Source organism: Carassius gibelio, chromosome B23, assembly GCF_023724105.1.
Source record: "Carassius gibelio isolate Cgi1373 ecotype wild population from Czech Republic chromosome B23, carGib1.2-hapl.c, whole genome shotgun sequence".
Lineage (NCBI taxonomy): Eukaryota > Metazoa > Chordata > Actinopteri > Cypriniformes > Cyprinidae > Carassius > Carassius gibelio.
Window position 1 is genome coordinate 18,435,667 of NC_068418.1, and position 23,008 is coordinate 18,458,674.

The following is a 23,008-nucleotide window of genomic DNA, read 5'->3' on the forward strand; positions in this document are numbered from 1 at the left end:
TTTCATAATCAATAATTTATGGCAAAAATGAGAATGAATAACACACTTCCATAACTCATAACACCTCTGAAAACTTCATAACAAAGCAGTAATGTTTAAAAACTGAAACAATACATTAGTAAACCGAGAAATTCAAGATCCTGGCGTTTCATACTGTGAAATGACTAAAGCTCATGGTACACAGTCAAAAACAAAATGAAGGCTTGGACAAGACCACAGCATGAGAGGTACTCGGTTAGTAGTCATCAATACCTACACCATTGCTAAAATCCATTCATCATGTCAAAGTTATACCTCTGTGCACTAGTCTTCCTTACATTATTAAAATTATATGCATTGGGTGTTAGTAGAACTTTCATATATATATATATATATATATATATATATATATATATATATATATATATATATATATATAAAGATGAGATGGTTTTAGCTTTAAATATCTTTTAAAAATTCACATTCTAGGGGACATTTAAAGATTCAAAATAAACAACACTTTGAGAAAAATTATCTTCATGAATCAGGTAGCAGTGGATTCAGTTGGAGAACACTGTGGTGATACATTCTGGAGTTAATTAAAGTTTACTGGAAGAGAAAACACAAGCTTGACTGACTCTATATTCAAAATAGGCACACGATTAACAGCGCATTGTTCTACGGAGCAATAATATTCCACTTTTGCCCTGATTTATAGTACAGTAGTACTAGGCATACTGTACATCCTTTGCACACATTTCACTGAACATAAAGCAAACTCTTTGGACACGACTTCAAGATGGCTTGTGTCTTATCCCGAAGGCACAGAGAACACCCCACAAATACAAAATATTTAAGGCTCATTTCTACAATTGACATACAAAATGTCTTCTTGTGTACACCACTATTCAAAGGCTTTCGTGATGAACAATTTTCCTATTACACAAATCATTCAAATGAAAAAAAAATAATACTGTTTTAAGGAATGTTAATGTACGTATGATACACTAAAGAATATGTACAACCAAACGCCTTCATGTAAACAGAGGAACAAAAATCTTGAAACAAAAATGTAAACCGTATGAAAACACATTAAGCGCTTTCTTCTCCAGAACAGAAGTCAATCATGCTGTACAGTTAGAAATGATAAATACATTAATCTCACTCGCTCTGAGCTTTTCTCTGTGCAGGTACACAAGTGTGACAGAAACAAACCAGTGATGCTAGTTAAATTAGTGGCACGCCAGCAGTTTGTTAAATTAGTAGCTTCGATTCCCAGTGCATTGTGTTGCAAATACAACATGTATCTGAAATGACTCTCATTTAAAGCAGTATGTTTCACTAAGACAAACGTATAGAATTATTCACTATTACGTCACAGATGTAAACATTCGCTGAACAGCTGTTGATGTATACTGCCCTGCAAAGGCAAAACGCAGTAACTTTTTGAACCAAATTCTGGTTTTCAAACACAAAATCTAGTCGCATTTGACCTATGATATTAGTCCTAATTCCGTTTTAACAAACCGTTTAGTTGCTGCATTTTGCCTTTGCAAGGAAGTATAATGCCATAAATGCTAGTCAGCATTGCAACATATATTGTGTTCAAAGCTGCATTGGTTTAAATCAAAACTCAGCATCAAGAGGGTTTCAGTGGGTCTCCTGTGATCGAGTGCCATTTATCTGTTATCTTTGGCAAAAGTGTGCATCATCCAGTTCACCTTGGTCTTCCAGCTCTCTCGAAGAGCTTCATTAAATTTCACTTTAAAGTTCTTCAGTGCTTCCTCCTCAGATTTCCCCAGTGCCAAAGAGTCCTGTGAGAAAAAGAACAATCCAATAGTTAACCCAAAGATGAAAATGTGCTTAATTTTCTCACCACCAGGCCACCCAACAAGTAGATGTGTTTGTTTCTACATCATGACGAATTTAGAAAAATTTAGCATTACATCACTTGTATAATAATGGATAATCTGCAGTGAATGGGTGCCGTCAGAATGAGAGTCCAAACAGCCAATATAATCATCACAATAATCCACACAGTAATTTGTGGATCATAGTATTTCACAGTAATTCACACCACTCCAACCCATCAATTAGCATTTTGCAAATCTAAAAACTGCATTTTGTAAGAAACAAATCCATCATTAAGGGGTTTAACAAAATACCCGTCCATGACAACACTTCCTCCAGTGAAAAATCTCATCCACTGTTGTCCTCTCACATCAAAATCCACCAATATGTTAGTTAGGACTGTTTACATGGTACTTGTAAATAGTGTTTGATCTATGCATATTTCCCTCCTGATTCAGAAAAAGACAATAGAGGATTATTTTAGAGGAGTTTAGCCAGAAGTTAAAAACATCTCGAGGAATTTGTTTCTTACGAACACACAGCTCATGTTTTTATCAGCTGTCTTAACTCTCATTCTGACGGCACCCATTCACTGCAGAGGATCCATTGGAGAGCAAATGATGCAATGCAAAATTTCTCAAATCTGTTAAGATGAAGAAAATGTTCAACAAATATAAATGTTTGGGTGAATCTTCCTTTTAAAGGGACAATTCACCTAAAAAAAGTCATAGTTTCGTCTCTCTATTTTTTGTCCATACTATATTTACTATATCATATAATATATTTGGACAAAACTCTTCAAATGACCTTTTCCTGTTTTCCAAAAAAACAGAAAGTAATAGAGGTTTGACAATGTGATGACAATCTTTGGGTGAACTCTATTTGAAATATTATAGGTAACGTTTTTGTTTTAGCCTTGCTCTAAAAATAAATCTCATGCACAACAGTGTCTTCAGATGTCCTCCGTGTGGATTTGATATTTCATGCTTGTAAAGCACTAGAGAAACTGCAAATATCCCCCATCTAATGGGCAATTCTTACCTTGAGATACTGGATGTCTTTGGAAGAACTGAGCTCAGGGAGTCCTGCAGCTTTCATCAAGGCAAAAAGATTCACAAAAAGAGTCCCATTCCGGCAAAGGATTTTATAGGCTTGTTCGCAGTACTCACGAAACCTGGCAAAGATAAGAACCCATGAACTCTTTTCTTGTTCAGTTATGCGTTTCACATTTCCTCTTTCCTCACAAAACCTTCCTTCCATTTATTAGCAGGTTACATAGATATATATGTAGTCTGTCAAGGTTATTAGCAGTCAACAGTTTCCATACATTACAGAGGAATGTAAAAAATGCTTTCTTCTGGAAGCCTTCTTAATACTACTTTTTGTGTGACAGTTTTGATAAATGCAGCTGATAAAAATGCAAGTATACTATAAAAAAAATGGTTATAGTTTAAAAACAAAACACTAAATCAAAGTCGGAACTAGCTAAAATAGCTTTGTGGCATTAAAGTTAAAAAAACATATGTACTAACCGCTCAAATTTCTCACTGTTGTTGGTCCGTCCCTCCTGGATTACATGGACAAAGTCATACGTCAGAATGAAAGGCACACGTTCTCTGTTGATCCCAAATTTGCTCTTAAAGTTCCCCAAAAAGTGCCCGAAGTCTATATGGAATAACTGCAAACAATACAGAGAAAATCTCATGCATTACTTAAATTACCTACTAATTTCAAACCTAAAAGACAATGACAAAATGGCACAAGTATATGAAATAGGATAAGTGCAACCCATTCTCATATGGATAGCACTCATATGAATGGCTGGTGCCATCTTGTGATACAATTTATGATTACACAGCACTGCTAGGGCACTGAGTTCACTCTCACCTGACCCGTTTCCCTGATCATTATATTATCACTGTGACGGTCCCCTATTCCCAGAACATATGTGGCTACACAGTAGCCAGCGCAGGAGAGGGTGAATTCCTCAATGGCTTGATCCAGTTTATCCCTGGAAAATAAAATAAATCAGGTTTCAATTCATAACCCATTGCCATCCTTATTTTCCTATTTGCTAACTCATTAACACACACATGTACTATATGTGTGGATATAAAGATATAATGTATATTACATGTTAAACATTTTCTGCTTTGTTTCTGTATGATCATTTTAAGTCAGTCACTCTATAACTCACCCGAGACATTCAACATTAATATTGCCTGGTGAATGTGTAATGTGTCTTTGTGTTTTAAGCCTCTTGCCACATTAGCTCAGATAAAGTAAATGCAAAAAGAGGGTAAAAACTAATATTATAAAAATAATATATGCGCATACTGGCAAGCTGGGTAAAAGATACATATGCACCTCAGACACACATATGCTCAGCAAATAATGCACTTCTTTATGTATCCTGTCATGCAACATTAAACCAAAATGCAAAATGAAAACATCAAACAACATCATCCAATCAGCAAGCAGTGGTCAGGACCTATAATAACGAGTGTCCCATACTTGGTTATTCCTTACAATATAGCATAACATTTACAGTAAGTGGACAACCAGCGAACAGAACTGGATATGTCCACAGGGGGCATATATCTGTTTCCGACAAGCCATCAGCCTTTTCAGTTTATTGCAAACTAGTTTCAAGAGTTCAAGAGGTCATGTATAAACAGGATACTTGAAGAAAATCATGCAAGCATCATAGTGAGTAGCTGGTTAGCCACATACGCTTAACCAAAAGTAGTTTTGTTAGTTACCTAAAAAGGTCACACAGAAGTGAAATAAGGATCAGTCATGTCCGCAAGTACACTATGAATAAGTGCTGATGCTGAAGGTTAGTTTTGACCCCAAAAAGACCCCAACACTCAGACTTCTCTAAACCAGTGCATTTCTGAAAAGGTCATTTTTTCCCATTCTGACAGGATCGACAACTTGCTAAAGGAAATTGTTACACAATGCAACAAACGTTGTGGTTTCTTCTTAGTGCTCAGTTTGTATACTTAGCTGCTAACACAAAAAACAACATGCACATCAAGCCACTTTGGAAGAAAACACCTGCCAAGAACAAATGAAATTGTAAATGCAGCATAACGTGGGGCAGATTTACTCCACTGCTGCAACTTCTGCAAACAAAGTGCATTTGTAGTTTCATATAAACCAAAAGGTCAAATGAGCCAAAAGAACTTTAACCCTGAGAGTAGAAAACAGCATGCATGGCTCATGCAAAATCATCAAATGATGCCAGATTGGTTGGCTACACTACACTGGCTCGCAGCGTTCACACCACACGGGCTGTGGTGCAGTGAAAGTTAATAGAGAGAGTACTGCTCACCCTGGGTTTTTAGATTTGAGCCAGTTGAGAAGAGCGTCCTTGTTGAAGGCAGCGGTGGCTGCACTGTTGCTGTTGTTTCTCTGGATGTTGGCGATAGTGTCTGAGTTCTTCACCACCTCGATGAGACCCGTTTTGTTCCCGGTTGACAGGCATCCGTAGGGCAGCATTCTGGGACCCAACAAATAAACTTTAGCAGTCATGATTTATTTATTAATGTATTTTTTACAGAATCTCTCTCTGTATCTAAAATAAAATAAAAAAATGGATTTATATTTATTCATTTATTTTAAACATAATTTTACATGCACACACACACACACACACATATATATAGGTACTTATTCGCATCACACATTTTCTGCTAATTGATCATCTGGGTGGAATAAAGTTAACTATACAAACCTGAGGTCAAGACCTTCTTTTTTCCACAAAACATCCATTAGCTCAATCATCTGAAGGGTTAGCATATCCTGCCGGAGATCTAATAAAAGATATAATGGGCAAAGTCTTTTTTTTCCAGTCACTAATTTATAAAAGTAAAAAATGAGGGGGGATCTTCAATGCAAGCAACAACAAAAAGTGTTAGCACGACTTTTTGTCCATACCATCTCCATTTTTGAAGATAATGCCCACATGATCATATTTGTTCTTATACATCAGCCACAGAGGTTTCATTTTGGAGTCCATGAACTTACACTTGTCTGCACTGAAACAAAAAAGATTAGCATCAAGAAAAGACACACGTACACAATGGGTTGCAAAACGAGCTTTGTTTTTGCTTTCTGGTAACTGCTTTTACGTGACTTGTATGAATGCACCAGATCATTTAGCGGGATTACTACATTCAAATGATTGCATCATGTCGTAGATTCAGTTACAGCTTAAAAACCTAAAACGACCAATGAAACCTTAAAAAAAAAAAAAAAGGCATAATGAGAGGTTATTCAAAAAGTGTTTTGCACAATCATTCCAGTTATCGCAAAATCTACATTGCTAAATAACACCATCTGTAGGATGTTAACCAAAGAAATATCATTTCTTAACAAGAGCTGATGCAACAACCTCTAAAATCACTCAAGATATGTTATTTTATATTAAATAATATTAAAAGAGAATGCATTATAAATCTACTTTATTAACATGCATGTGAATGGTACCATAGTTCACAAAGCACGATGCTTGGATTGAGAGGAGAAACGACATCCGAAAGCGCTTCCATGTACGTGTCCTGTTTGATGCACACTTTCATGTCCTCTGTAGTCTGGACCCTGGTTGCCTTCTGACTGCCTGATTTCACAAAGTCATTGAGAGCCTTCATTTTATTCAGAGCCTCATTCTGTAGGAGACAGAGATAACAAGTATGTACTGTGTGCAAGTACATTCAAATCCATATGCACACACATTAAATTTGGAGATAAAACTGGACTGAATTAAAGCAGTACGCTTGGTGTGATAATCAATATTTGAGAAGGCATGTAAAAACAGCTGCAAACTTTGAGCAGCGTAGAGCAGTTCCCTTTCTTTCCAGTGGTCTGGTTATTATTAAAATTTTTAAAGAAGATGAGTTATAAGCACAGTCACTGTCGCTGCAAAGAAAAACATATTCCAGCACCCTTTGTGCTTACTTGCTATATTTATACACGTACATTTATGTGGCTGAACAAACTGGTGTTTTTTACAAGAAGACACACAACACAATGTGACAATTACCAGAACAAGTAACTGTAAAAAAACAAGTCAAGTGCTAAATTTGGGCCCTAAGTGTCAAAAAGGGCCCCGGAAAACAAAATGCAAGAAAAAAACAAGTCGTTTTACATTAGGTTAATAAAGATGCATCACAGTACAAAAAAAGGTGCTAGAAATATGTATTTGCTTTTTGCACAAGGAATAAATGCAACAAACCTGCTTCATCAAGCTCTTGATGTGAAAGATGCTCCCACGACAGTACGCCTCCAGAATAAGTCCAAATCTCAAGCTGACTGAGGGCACATGCATTTCTGACCTTTAGAGAAAGCAAAAACAAAGCCTAAATCACATTGAAAGGAATTGGGGTGCACTGCTGTAGAGCACTATAAGAAGATGGCTTTATACCTGAGGTGCCAAAACAAGAAGTGACCGATTTTCTTGTTGGCCAGGGCTCGCTTTAGCAAGAAACAGGTCAAGTCACAATCCAGGTAGGATTCATACTTCAGAACCTGCACCAATTGCAAGAGATACTGAAAAAGCTCGTCATCACTGTTGAGGAAAAAAAAGAACTGTTAGAGGAGTAATTACATATGAGCAGTTTTAATAAAGATGAATTTGAATATAAACCCCCTTGTAAATATTCAGACAAGGCTTTCTTGACATGCAAATTAAATATTAATTATTGAAATTATTAACAGAAATACCTGGAAGCACTTAGAGTATCTCTATAAATGTTAATTGTTAAAAAAAATATTTCTTATTTTGACACATATGCATGACAGTGCCTGTGCAGACATCCCATTGTTTTTACTCTCAAGAGCAGGTGTTGATTATAGAGGCAGTGCCACCCACCGCAAGTTGCTGAGGCAGCGGATGGTGAAGGAGCGGACATGAGGGTCAGGGAAACTGTAGTCCAGAAGTTCTAGAGCATGTATAGCAGGCAACTCTGGCCATTTCCGTAACAAACCAACCATCTGAGAAAAAAAAATAAAATACACTGAGAGGGAGTGTTCAACAGCCTCACAAGCCATTAAGTTTAGAAGAAAAGCACTCAGTGGTGGTAAAGATGTGTGAAAGATGTGGTACAATGAGCAAAAACAATCCCGAAGAAGGAAACTGAAACAATGTTATCAGTGTTGTCAGTTATTTAATTCAATTTAGAAGTACTTTTACATTTTTATAAAAAAAAAAAAAAAAAGGATATATATCAATTATTTATTTTGTTTTGCTTTTTTGACACTTGCTTGATTCTGCACTAACCATACACATGCAAAAACGAGTCAAATAAATTAATATAAAAATGTAAATGTCAAAAGGAGTACATAAGATATAGGCTACAAGGAATTATTCAATTATTTTAAATGTGCCTTTTAAATAGTATTTTCCTTGAATAATTAACCCCTTGTGTCACGTTCCGGTCAATTTGAACAAGAAAGGATCTTCATTTGCCTGAAAATGATCACATTGGATATCAGCTTTTGCGTATATGTTACCAGAATTGCCATTGACAAAAACAATTTAATACAGGATTTGGGGATTATATAGCATAATTACAAGCAATTTTAAAAAGGCTGGACATTTTTGACACAGGAACACCAGAGTAGGTACAATTTTAGGTTTTTTAGAAAAGCAAAAGGGTTACATTTTTCAATGTCTAAAAATAATCATATCCCGAGGAACTAGTGGTTCCACATACCTGAGCCACGTCCTCGTGTTTGTTCCACTTAGTGATGAGGAGGAGTTTGGGGAGGCTCTCTGGGTATCGCCTCCTCACCTCTACACGTAACTTCCACAGAAGCTCCTTCTCATCCTCAAAGAACTCGGTGTAGTTTTTATTGTCCACAATCTCCCTCAGTTTCAGGTTCTGAAAGAAGACGATCACATTTGTAATAGATTAAAGTTTAATAAAGTCGTTTAATGCTTTCAGTTCTAGTGATATGAATCAATCACTGGAAACATTCAATGCTTCAGCAAACCACAACTCTTAACAGTGCTTTAGAAGTACAGGCCCTAATGTAGCAACCATTTCCATCTCATGACTGACATATCTGCATGCTTCTGGTCTAACAGACCAATACATTTGATTTCTTACCTCTTCTTTTGTAGCAACAACTTTTTCACCATTCATACCCAGCTCATTTAGCTGAAAACAATAGAAGATAATGACTGAGCATTTCCATAAAACGTACAGACATTGCGAGAAGTGTGCAAGCATTAAGGAGAACCACAAAAACTCACCTTTTCAATTGGAGGATAATACAGGGGGTGTGGTCTGATGTTGGGAAACCGAATCAGGAGACCAGCCGTGCTGTCAATGTTTGGATTTTTCTCCACAGTGCCCATAGGATTCAACAAATCCCCTTTATCGTCTAAAAATAAAACAATTGAGCTGTTAAAACCTTAACTGAGGTCCCTGATATGAAATAACCAAAAATAACTCAAAATAAGACTTCAAATTCACTCCTGTGATTTGCAGAATTCCTAAAATAACTCAACCAAAGCTCATGCTAAAAGAAGCAGCTGTAAACAGCACAAACTACTGTTCATTTTAAAGTACCTGGGACTGATGGCCATGTGGAAAGGGAAAATTCTCCAGTTTTTAGCTGGTCCTTGTAGTCAAATACCATCGTGTTAACCCAGGCCAATGGGCAATCCTGTGGAAAGAGCGATCATCTGGAGGTTTATTAACCATATTGGCATTACACAATAGTCATTTAACGTGGGAGAGGTGATAACTGTCTAAACAGCGCTGTACACTAATGCCTCTGTTGTGGGAGGTGACAATTCAACTGACTAACCAAATATTCCAGCCACAACAGCAGTGATTTCCAACATACCCATAAAACAGATACTTCCTGTGTATGATTGAAAATGTAGTCCAGTTGTCAAGTTAAGTGCTTCTATTTGTAGACAGACATTACTGCAATCGATCGTTTTTTTTAGAAGCGCCGTTTGTGAAAATTGTGCTGTTTGTTAAGAGATTCAAAACTAATCAAACAAAAGGTCAAAATAATGCATTAAAAAAATGAATGTTGGTTGCAAATAGCTGCCCATTTTCACAATATTTAACTAAAAATGGTTTAAAATCGAACCCAGTTCAATTCCACATATCACTTTAATGTTGCCTAAATCAACATAGTAACGGTAAATATAAATCAGAAGAAATTATTTTAATTTATTTTAATAAATTAAAAGATTATTGTAAATAAAAGTTTATAAAATAATGTATAATGCATAATCAATTTTAAAACAGTTTACAAAAAATATTTAGATTTATTTTAAAATCTTAAAAAGTTAATCAATTTATAATGAATTGAAATTAACATTTAATTTATTATTAATTATACATATTTTAAATACAATTTCATAAAAAAACTAAAATTCATAAAAAATTAAGACTACAGAATAATTTACATAATTAAAAATATAATTTTATAGTTGTTTTTCTATTAACCTGCATCAACAAGAGAATACTGAATCAGAATCTAGAGATAAACAATACATTTAAATTTCAAGATGGTCAAATTTGGGTTTCCAGCAGAACTAGTACAATGTAAGTATAACAGTAGGAGACCCTTTTTTGTCTCTTTATGTCTCACACCCATGTGGACTTCTTCTCTAGTTCTCTGAAAGAGAAGTAACACTGAAAGCAGAAGTGGATGCGTTGGTGTTGCTAACACCAGCCCACCATACACACACACTGACACCTGGGAATTTCAACACGGCACCTTCAATCGACACCGCACGCTACATGACAGAGACAGGGCCACGAAAAGGCATGCTGGCGAGTTCTGATTTGACACAGTAGCTGCTCTGTCCTAACATTTAACTTGGGTTACTCACATTAAGCAGGCAAGGGACCACAACATCCTGTTATGAGGGTTTAAATATTATTGCATCATGCTGATTATACTTTCAATAGTGTGTTTTGTGTTTTTGACTTGGAAACAACATTCACTGTGAATGTGTTCACAGCAGCCATGCATGTCAAACCCTCCAAGTATAGCATCTGTTAGGTGTCTCATCTCTCTTCAGTCAGTGTGTTGGTTGCTAAGTGACTTGTTTGCTGTTGAAATGAACTGAAACATACCGCTCTTTTGTTTTTCTTCTTGGTAGGACGCTTTTTGGTCTTCTCGATGACGCCGTAGAGGGCAAAGCAGAGGCGGCTCATTCGAGGCAGGTCACTCACGCTGATGTCAAACACTAGTTTCTGGTCCCATACGGGTTCAGAGCAAACACCGACCTCATTACTGATCACAACTTTGCACAGGAGCTCACTGCCATGGAAGAGGCCAGCCTGAACCACCAGCTGAGAGAAAGAGAATGATTGCACAGCTGAAAATTTGTCCCAAAACTGCCTTAAGAAGAAGGAACTTACTTTAATTTGAAAATAAAAGAATGAATGAATGAATGAAGTGAGTAAAGTATGAGGAAGTTAATGAGTGTCTGGCATAAAAAGCATGTTGAGTAACTTGATACACTGTACAGTTGTCACAAGAAATACATGTTTTTCTCTAGAAGTGGTTTCTTCTGAAAAAAAAAAACATAATAATAAAATAAAAAAATTATATATATATATATATATATTCAAAAACTTCTTACATTAACTATATTCTAGAATTTATAATTATAAAAATGTAATGTTTGTGAACTCTCTCCTCTGAACTTACTATATACTCATTTTAATATACTTAAAATATTAAAGATTTCAAATGAAAGTTTGAACTGTGTGTCCTCAGGACAAGGGCATTTTTCGTAAACACACGTTTTAAATGTTTTCATTTCATACAGTTGCTTGAGAAACATTTTATACATAATTTCTTTCAGAATTGTTTTACTATTTAAAGGCCTTCCCTTTGTTACAACTTTCACAATATAATAATGACAAAATATTAACATTAAAGAACCAGTATATTTTTTTTGTGAACAATAATGGAGACAATCAATAGAAATTAAGTGTGTGAAAAGAGTAAACCAGAACTAAAGCTTTATCCATTTAGCTCAGTCTTAACTGGTTTTAAAACTCGCAGTTTTCACTTACTAGAGCGCAAATAAATGTGTAAAAGCTTCCTTAAAGACTAAAACTGAGAATCTGGCAAAGAATAAGACTGATAAACCAATTAAAACAAATCAGAGCTCTGTGGCAAGAGACAGGCTAAAATTGCAGAACCATTAACATTTAGAATAAAGTGAACAGAATAATATAAACAATTAAATGAAAATGTGTTTAGAACATTGTTCACACGAATCATGTCAAACTCATGTCAAAATATCCTTCTAACATTGCGAGTTCCTTTTCGAAAGCCAGAAATTATTTATTTTTTAAAACAACTTGCTGCGAGGGAAAATGACATGAACGTTTTTGCATGATAAAATGCTTTGTCATGCAAACATATTTAACACCGTTCACCACTGCAATAATTGTTCCCCGGGCTAAATTAAAAAAAATAAAAAATCTACATGCGTTTCTCATGAATTTTTTAAAATAGAAACAACTGTTCAATGACTGTTGACTTCTCCGACAAGCAAAAAAGGAGATGCAAGCGGTGAACATAAGCAACAGTGCTGGCCTTTTCTAAGAATCTAGGCCCAAGAGAGAGCCGTAAAGCCAGATAGACACTCCCCACTTCCTGTTTTGATGTTTCACTTAACCGCTTCTGATGAATTATGGGAAATATGTGGTCAGGGTCACATGACCACAGTGTTCATGATTTCACCCTCACTACCTGCCACAGTTGAAACACTAAACAACATGGCACTCACATCCTACTAACAATATACAAATGCAGATAAACAAACAAACAAACAAACAAGTAAACAAAAAAAGCAGTTTTACCTTCATGCCTTCATCTGCATTCACTCGGCTGCCCTGTAGGAGGTATATATAAAAAGGCTCATGGATAGACCATAGCGAAGATGTGTTTTGCTGTTGAGAAAAGAAAAAAAGAAGTCATTTAACATTTGAAACATTTTCTTCATCATAGGTTTCTATTTTCATTGCATGCTAACAAACAAATGTGCCAGCATGCTTGACAGTTACAGAGAAACCAAAACCAAACAGCAGAATGAGGAACTAGCACGAGTGTGAATCTAATGTTGTGAAGGTATACCAAGCAGTTCGCTTGGTTCAGTAACATCTTTCATCAAATGGTATATCACGTACATCGACCACAGGAGTAACGCACATACTTAGAAGTGTTGGGGAAGTTGATTTGAAACAGCTACCGGATTAAAATTGTAGTTAGCTACACTACTAGCAGCTAATCAAACAGATACTGATTTTTACAACATTTTCTCTGCAACAAAAACATTGAGGATCTGAAATAAAATGGCTGCATTAAATGTATTAGATAAATATAGCTAATACATTTACAACAAATACAACAACAAAAAAAGAAAACGCCTTTATATAAACGTGTTGAAAAATGGCGACAAACAGCTATATTTAACTAGATTACTTTATTAAATTAAAAAAAGGCACAGGGACGTCAGTTTCAGTGAATCATTACTTAACCAGTCTATTTAAATAAAGTCTCTAATTGAACAAATTCACAACAAAGAAACATATTTCCCAAAACAACAAGGCAAACATTAGCAATGAAGCGTTTTGTCACTATACACCTCTTTGTTGGAAAATGTCAAAAAAATATATATATAAAAAAAAAAAAAAGACAAGACATTATTTGTACGAAAACCTAGAAAAAATGTACAAGCAAGAAAGCTCACCCCTAAACTTAAATTTTGGTATGGCATAAGTAGATTATACAAAAACAAGTGCTGTCAAACAATTAATTGCATCCAAATGATTTTTTTGTGTGTTTAAATAATAAATATACACAGTGCACGCACATATATTATGTATATATAAAACAGACACATACAGTATATATTTCGAAAATATTTACATGTATATATTCATATTCATATAATTTGTAATATATATAAATATATACAAATATAAACATAACTTATTTTTCTTAAATATATACATGCATGTCTATTTATATATATACTTAATAAATATACACAGTACACACACATATATTATGTAAACAAAGACTTTTATTTTGGATGCGATAAATCGTTTGAAAGCACTAGATCATAAAATATTATATCATACAAACTAGCCACCAAAGTGTGAAATAGTTACAAACTGCCATGACAGGGTGTTCGAAAATGTAGCTTTTCAAATGTAACTACTGACAAGTTAATTAAAACTAGCTTGTAGAGTTGCTATAATTAATTATTTACATTTTTTTCACATTCCGGAAGGATATACATACAACTAGCAAGGAAGAATCTCTTTATGCTCCATCTCATTAATTCAAAGCACTTCCATGAAGGGGTCACAGATGATCAGAAAGTCATCATGGGTAAATGATTGCGCATTGCAAATCGAGTTCACAGAGGTTGAAGTCTACAACACAGGCTACAAGAGAAACATGACAAGTAGTTCCCCTGTTAATAACAGATCGTGTTCCGGTGTAAAAGTGTCTTCTCACCCTTTTCAGAGGCAGTGGGGGCGGTTTGGACTGAGCACGAGTCCTGGACACCTGGTTACTGAGGCCACCCTGTTCCTCCTGGTACTTGATGATGGCTGAATGATGAACCATGGTCAGGTGTGGGGTAATGCCTCCATGCAAACATGAAAAGATATACTGCAAGAGAGGGAAAAAAGAAAAAAATGAGCTCACATGTTCGAGACACATTGAGTTATGGTGCTCATATGGGAGACGCAAGTCCATATCTGGCTTTCTTCCCATTATTCTTGTAATTTCTCTATAGCTGGGTGGTATATCAAGTTTGTATTTCACCCAACTTGAGCGGTATCTTAAAATTTGATCTTAAAATTTTTCAGTGGACGATATCTACAGTGAAACATTGCGAATGCAAGTGGCACGGCGCAACAAAACACTATAGAATGACACCACATCCCCAACAGTAAACTGCTGCCGCATTCCATTTATGACATTTTGACACAAATATAAAATTATTTTCAACTGTTGTTTCGTTGCGCCCAGTGTAGACAGTCTTTAGCTTATGCAGCGCGACACCACACGATTTTTCGCGTCCGGTATAGACACTGTGTAAGGAGAGATGACAGAGGACGAAGCCATCACGATGGATGATGACATCGTCTATCAGCCCAACCCTAGTTTGTACGATATATTCATATATTTTTAATAGACGACATGGTGTGAGGCGGTACCACCTATATCGATATGCAGTACAGGCGGCAGATCCTTTTCCTATTTAGTGCCCACACTCTGTATCTGTATCTATAATATACCTAACACTGTTCGGGAGGCAGACAGACTGTCCGTTTAAATTTACATTAAAGACCCATCCCTTTAACCTGGCTTACACATAACACATTTCTATAGCTAATTTCCGTTAAAAGATTGTTAAGCTGCCTAATTGGGTCAACCAGAACTAGAAACACTTCCAATAACACACAATGTACTTGTTACATCGAAAGAAGAATGGCATCTGTGCTAATATTCGTTATTATTCTGAGGTCACCACAGCCACCAGATCCAGTCTGGTTCAGCATCTAGAGACCAGGACAACTAGATGAACCCCAGAGACAGTTCCCCAGTGAAGACCTTGTCTCCTAGACGGCCATCGGGACAACACCACAGAACCAGATTAGTCCTCTGCACAATCTAACTTTGCTGCAGCATGGATCAACCTGCTGGTTCATCTGGCCAAAGGGAGAACTGCCCCCTGACTGAGCCTGGTTTCTCCCAAGGTTTTTTTCTCCATTCTGTCACTGATACTGAGTTTTGGTTCCTTGCCGCTGTCTCCTTTGGCATTCTTAGTTGGGGACACTTAATTTCCAGTGATATCGTCGATTGCACAGATACTATTTAAACTGAACTGAGCTGGATAATGGCATCACTGAATTCAATGATGAAAATTTTATGTTTTCTTTTATCCTTTTGCATTGACACTATTTTCCCATTTGATACTGTAAAACTGCTTTGACACAATCTGTATTGTTAAAAGTGCTATATAAATAAGGGTGACTTGACAGTAGTTTGATACGAGTGCATCTGTATAATAGCAGTAAACAGAGTGAGCTGCTGTGGGGAAAGTGCATTATCCAATTTTCACTAAACATTAGACAAGCTTTGTATTAAGGGCTTTTAAAATAACTGGTAAGATATAGTTAACACATATAGTAAAAAAGTAGCTCGCCCCATCAGATGCTCTGACAGACTCATGTGCTGCTGACAGATAAGATACTCGTGCTGTTTAATGCATTTGAGATGTGCTCTTTTCCTCATAACTTACATTTCACAAGTTTTACAGGTATTCTCTATCTGTGAATGTTATAAATATTGCCATTTTGCTGTCAGGAGCCTTTTGCATGCGATTCTCCACTAAACTTCACAAACTTCAGTGAATGAGTGCATCAAACAGAGGGTGCACATTAGATTAGGATTGCAATAATTGTGCCATATGTAGAATTTTAAACCTACAAGTGTATTTCATGATAGCAGATGGCTGTAATAGGGTCATCAAAAATAAAATGCAATTTATCTGTGCTCTTGCTTATTTACTTTAATTTTAATTTAGGTAATTGAACTTATGCCTTAAAAAGCTTTATTTTTGTGATTTTAAATTGTAATGTTACAATGTTAGAATGTAATGTGCGTTTAGCCCCTTCTTTGCACATAATGGATAGCATAGCCTACTTTCACTATAATTGTTTTCATAGCCTTTAATATAAACATTATTTTAATAGACAAAACTGGTTTGGATGTATAAAAATAAAAATAAATTGTAATAAATAAATAAATTAAATAAAAAATATATATTTGAATCAAAATAGAAAATGTAGAGAATATAGAGATATATACTATATATATACTAGATATATACTGGCCATATCGCCCAGCCCTAAATTTCTCCACCATCAAAAAAAAGGACAAAAGCCCTAAAAACTCTTAAATAAAAAGTGAATCAGATCAGAGACACACAGCGAGGGATTGGAAATTGTAGCCGATGTACAGATGGTTTTATCAGTTCCTGTTTTCCAAAATGTACACTATAAAGACCGGACCAGATCCAGTACTCCTGGACTAATCATCATCAGATCCTGCGGCCTGTTCATTTAGGTAGTGTAATGCAGCTGAAATCACATTATCCTCAATGTAGTAGATGTTTTAAAGGCTGGTAGAGATGTCAACAACTGTCATAGAGCCATGAAGTCCTACAATCAATTCAAACCAAGGCCTCTGAAGACCCTGTCAAACTTTACATTGCAGCAAAATGGAATATATATGTATAAAAATTTGCAAAACAATAGGACAGGATTTAAAAGTATTTGTTATTTTTTTTTAAAGTCTGAAAGTGAGGTGCTTTCATATAAATTTGAAAGAAAATGTAGCTGTGAAGTCGAGATGATGTTGTGACTTTCAGACTTACTTTAAACTGGCAGAGTGGATATTCTCCATAAATGAACTCCAATCTCCCGTTAACCTGAAGGGTGTAGTCCTCTGGCTTCTCCTGCCTGGCTGCTCGGAACACGGTGGACTTCTTTCTCAAGGCGCTCCGTTTCAGAGCGATCGGCAGGTCATGTGGATCTTGCTGGAGAACGAAAGTCTCCTACAAAGTAAAAATGTGAAATGCATAACCAAGGGGTCCAAAACATTCATATTATTTCATTAGAAAAAGAGTAAAACTCCACAATATAGGCTGAAACTATAGAATAAGTCATTACTATAATAGAAAAACTAAATATAGATACATTTAAGGTCAGTAGATTTGTGTTTCAGTAGGGATTAAATTAATATAACATGACAGTAAAGACATTGTATATTTCTATTTTGCATAAATGCTTTTACCAAAACTTTTATTGAGCAAATAATACCCCAAAAAAAACCACATCAGAGTTACCATACAAATATTAAGCAGCACAACAAAATATAACATAACAAGAAAGGTTTCTTTAGCAGTAAATATGCATATGTGACAATGTGGGCCCTATTTTAACGATCTAAGCACATGGTTTAAAGCGCACAGCGCAGGTGCACTAAGGGCGGGTCCGAATCCACTTTTGCTAGTTTAATGTCAGGAAAACAGTAGGCATGCCCAGGTGCATGATCTAAATGGGTTGTCCCTATCCTCCTAATGAGTAATTGGTGATTTTTGGGCGTAACGTACAATAAACCAATCAGACTCTCATCTCCTATCCCCTTTAAAAGCCAGATGTGCTCGCGTCATGACAGATTCATTATTTACATGGAGGAATGTAATTTATAATTTGTAAAAATGTTTCTGTGATGCCGTGTGTCCCTGTGTGTGTAATAAGCAAAAAAAAGTATATGCGCATTGTGCACCCGCCAATAGGCGCATATTACTAACACGCACTTTAAATAACTAAAGACTTTAGACCAGCTTTGAGTTGGTATGTGGTGCAGTCAAGTCAAGTCAGCTTTATTTATATCGCGCTTTAAAAAAAAATACATTGCGTCAAAGCAACTGAACAACATTCATTAGGAAAACAGTGTGTCAATAATGCAAAATGACAGTTAAAGGCAGTTCATCATTGAATTCAGTGATGTCTATTTTCAGTTCCTCAAAATAGCAATGCACCAACAATGCGCCTAAACACACCTCTATTTCAGACCAGCACGCCCATGGGCGCAAATCCATTTGATATTTAACAACGCGGCGCAGGACGGGAAAATGTGAACTGCGTCGGGCTGAAACTAGCAATAACACCTGCCTTGTGTATCTTTAATGATACTGAAAACTCAACTTTGCAAACACAGGACTAAATTACATATCAGACTATTTTCGAATAGAAAACTGTTTTAAGAGACTGCTCTCAAAAAGACTAAAAAAAATATTTACCCCAAACATTTGAATGGTACTGCATAATAAAACATATAGAAATTTTGCATCTAAATATATTCAATAACTGAGAATGCAGGACTGCCAAGTTGATTGAGAGTGTCGGGAGACTATGCTTTATGGTATCGGGTGATCATGGTTGCCATGATTCTCATTTCCATGGTAACAGCGACTTCTCTGGGGTCTTTGAATAGTTTGTTATGAAAGGGGTCCTTGGTTCAAGAAAGTTTGAGAAAACATGCTCTAGTTATAGTAAAAAAGCAGAAAACTCCCTCATAATCACTGATGCGCATAGGACCAGGGTTCACTCACTACAGTATGATTAATTACTCATAATGTGATTGTTTTTCTCTGCAAATGCGGTGTCGAAACAGTCTGGCTTTTGATCCATGTCATGCGTTATAAAAACAAGTGTTGCTGGAGGTTTTTTTTTTTTTGCACGCTTCAGACTCATTACAAGGTTAAAGATCACAGGTAAATAACATTTGTGTTGAGGGGGTGGGGGATTGACAGGCAACACAGCACATATAAATACTATCAAAGGCTTCACTCTGGAAAACTGGGTCAGTCTGAGAGCCATGTGTGCCTGCAGATGCTGCAGTGACATCATCACCGTGTAAACGTCTCCTGACTGTTACGATTTGTGATATCAAAGGCAGAAAATATGTCAGTCTAAAATTAGACTTTTGCATGAGGATTAAATAGTCAACGACTACATAACATGCTGCTCATTTCACATTATCAGCACAAACAGAAAGCAGATAAATAGCATTATACCAAAGGAATGCATTCCCAGAAAGCATAACAGAATGATATATTAACATGAACTCATGTAAAATTTGACTTCACTCACCTCACTGCCCTCAAACTTCACATTGACTAAAATCTTTTTGACGCTGTGCGATTTCGCCACTACAGAGCATGGCTCCAAGTCACACGGGAAGTTGAACTCCATCCACGGTTCCCAAGGCAGCATCTGACGCACCTGAGCATGCTCTTCACAAAACGTCCGCATTTTTGTTCGGAATTCGTTCATCTCATGGTTCTTTTGGGAGTCAAATTCATGATGACCTGTGGAGAAGGTTTTTGGTCATTTAGAACTAAGTCAGAACGGTAAAACTGCACTCTCAACATTCATTACGAAAATACTACCAATAATAAAACTCTCCGAGACACAAAAAATTGATCTGTTCTAATAATGTCGATATATAAGCAGGGAGGAAGAACAACACTAAAAGTGAGAAAAAAAAATCCAATGAATCATATAATCATGCGTTTTTAGGACAGCAAAATAAAAAGGCTTAAATTGACTTTTAAAAGAGAGAAGAAATACCTCGCTTATCTAGTTGGCCAACATCTAGGCTATTTTGGTGCAAATTCATCTAGATGCGAGTCGAATTGTGCAGAAGGCAACATGAACAGATTGCATGACCATCCTCAAAAACCATTAACAAAACTACCCAAGATAATAAAAGACTATCTCAAAAAGGGGAAATGATCAAAACCAAGAGACATTTAGAAACTAGACTTTCCGAATCAGGCCATCATGTTCATCGTTTTTTTTTGTTTAAATAAACAAATTCTTCTTTAGTGCTGAACAGCTGCCAAAACCGTATAATTCTGCTGCAGCGGTGAGAAAACGCTAAGCTGCTTCCATTGGGAGCCGCCCAAACAGCTCTGAGCTCAGCTGATGACCGGTGTGACACAAACCTTTTCCTATAAGCAGATTGATCTGGGTGGTGATGAGCTTTTCCACTCGGTCGCCTTCCCGGGCCACCAGCCTGAGAATTGGCATGAATGGCTGAACATCACACAGGCGGCGCTGCTCGTCTTCCAGCTCCTCCCGCTCTGCGGTCATGTTGATGCAGGTGAAGACATAGGCGTCAGGGTCACTCAGGGCACTGAACAGAGGCTCGTTCCTGGCATTCTTCCACACCATCTAAATCACATGCCACAAATCAAGACTTTAATGTGGCCAGTGGATTTGATTGCAGTTGATTCCTATAATTCGATTGCAGAGAATCTAATACCAATATATGCTGTGTTTTGAATGATGTTACCCAGAATATGGTACGGGCAGGTTCCCTGAATATCACAACCAGTAAGACTTCCTTAGTTAACCAGCTTCACTAGAAAAACCATGCATGTAGTGGTGGTGAACATCATGCCTATAGTGGTCTACCAGCACAGAAATAGTCTTCTAAGCAGGGAAGTCTTTAACCTGTTCATCATCAGTAGCGTGACAGATGTTTTACTAAGCATATTGATTGTATTATTGTGTGCGAATACATCCATTCGGTCAAGTACTTTTTATTTTATTTTATTGAGAACCAAGCATTTCGTACAAACAAGTGTACATAAAACAAAACACGTCAGCGGTATATAAAAAGTAACAAGCAGGGTATAAAAAGTATAAAAACATCTTAAACAATTGCATTCCTTTCAGTTTCTCATTCCAAACAGTCCATGTTATTTGTCAACTACCCATGTCTGCAAATTAGCATGTTTGGTGTTTGCATGTGATCAGAGGGTCTCCTCACCTTCTTGATGGTACTAATGGTGTCACTAGCTGAAACGGGAAATTTGAGGTAGATCCCCGTGGGGAGGAGGAACTCCATGTCGATCTGTTGCCGACCCTCCCTCTCCCACACATCCTGCATGCCGTAGACCCCCGGCGGCATGGTGCAGGAAGCTCATCTACAGCTGACCCCACTGCTGGACACAGATAGATGTTTACAACGGATCAAGTCGTACAATACTGAACATGCATGAAGTGCTTACTAGCTGTTACAACCCACTGAACCAATTACAGGGGAAGGGAGTGAGCTCAAGACGCTCAATTAATATTCAGCGAGAAGAGAGAGAGTGTGAAACATATGCTGCATAATAAATAATTTTTAAGACACTTTGTAAATGTGCAGCACATGCCCTTTAAAAATATATCATTTATATTATGATTAATATTAGTTTATAATGAATACAGAATACTTGTTTCTATCATCACAACGATATTTTTGTTTTTACAAAATATCATAATACTAAACCTCAAGAAGGACAATTAAGACTGTTAAAAGAGAAAACATAGAAATATACTACGTTATGTTGCAAATGATTATAGAACATATTATTTAATTGCCATTTGTTATATAGATTATATTTATTTTTTAATGTGTTAAAGATTTCGAATGTCCTATGCAGCGTATTCATACTTCATCTCCTCTCACAATGTATATTTTATTTTATAAAATATTTATGTGCAATATAACATTGCACAATGGTTTGTATCAACCCAGTGACCTGCAAATAAAAAAGAAAGCTGTGCATACTAGGGTACATAATACAGTCAAAACAAACTAAAATCAATCTCTAGTATAGGCAGACAGGTCATTGAATTGCATGAATTTGTATATATGCACTATACAATACAGTTATACTTTACGTTATCTATGAAAAAAAATGACAACTGAAAAATCTATATAGAGCAGATTTCAATTGCAATTGATCATCAACAGAAAGTATTTTGTTCCCGAAACGATATATATCGTATTAATCAATATCTTGTATCATATATGCTATGCATGTGTCTGAAGCACACACTGCAGCTCTTGTGATGAATTGTCGGACTGTCTAGGGTTACAAAACCGGCCGGAGGGCCAATATCCGAGAAACGTGGCGCACATAATCTCACATCAACATAACATTTTCACAAATGTTATACTAGATTTTAAACTATGCGTCTGTCGAAAATATATGGTGTATATAAAGTCGTAGCGATTAAAAATAGCACATTATTTATGATGCATTTTTAAAATGGCAGGTGTCAACATATTTTTGCCTAAGCCACCACGAATAAACATCTGTTCGTTCCATATTCTCGTGATTGGGGAACATGAAACAAAATTTGACAATGTGACAGCGCGAACTTACCTTCAAGACTCACCGATAGTTCATTTCTCCATCTTCAGAATCCTCGATGCTCCTTTACTTTGACACTGAAAATGTATATCTTCCTGGCGCGTGTATTTCGGTCCGCGATCAAGACGCCAATATTTGAACGGTCTGAAATGACAGCAGAAGTGTTAATAATCCTTTAGTGATTGGAGGTGTTAAAGTGACCGTCTGCACTGCACGTTCAGCACCGCGGTCCTAACTCGTAGGGATCATCGACATAATTGTGTAGTGTAGTGTCTCTCTCGCTCTATCTCTCTCTCTTCCTTTCTCGTGCTCACTTGCTTCCTCCTCCTTTCTCTCACTCACGTTCTCTCCCTTGTTGTCATTCATGCACAATGC

At 36.4% G+C, this 23,008-nt stretch overlaps 1 protein-coding gene across 4 annotated transcripts; it reads right to left on the reverse strand.

Annotated features, from left to right (window-relative positions):
* On the reverse strand, nt 1–22,917 carry pik3cd (phosphatidylinositol-4,5-bisphosphate 3-kinase, catalytic subunit delta). Of its 4 annotated transcripts, none has more exons than XM_052593653.1 (23): nt 22,659–22,917; nt 21,259–21,430; nt 20,429–20,657; nt 19,572–19,789; nt 17,288–17,467; nt 14,356–14,511; nt 12,690–12,779; nt 10,944–11,162; nt 9,411–9,507; nt 9,092–9,222; nt 8,946–8,996; nt 8,550–8,717; nt 7,706–7,827; nt 7,259–7,402; nt 7,070–7,169; nt 6,325–6,503; nt 5,773–5,873; nt 5,570–5,648; nt 5,168–5,335; nt 3,718–3,841; nt 3,363–3,508; nt 2,872–3,004; nt 1–1,793 (listed from the first exon to the last, which is right to left on the reverse strand). In XM_052593653.1, the coding sequence occupies exons 2-23, from the start codon at nt 21,397–21,399 to the stop codon at nt 1,659–1,661; spliced, it is 3,111 nt and encodes a 1,036-aa protein (XP_052449613.1). In that variant the 5' UTR covers nt 21,400–21,430; nt 22,659–22,917; the 3' UTR covers nt 1–1,658. The 4 variants fall into 4 exon arrangements, with proteins under 4 accessions (XP_052449613.1, XP_052449615.1, XP_052449612.1 ...); XM_052593655.1 differs by having other exon boundaries at nt 21,259–21,433; XM_052593652.1 differs by having other exon boundaries at nt 21,259–21,433; nt 22,646–22,917.
* Nucleotides 22,918–23,008: the final 91 nt, after the last annotated feature.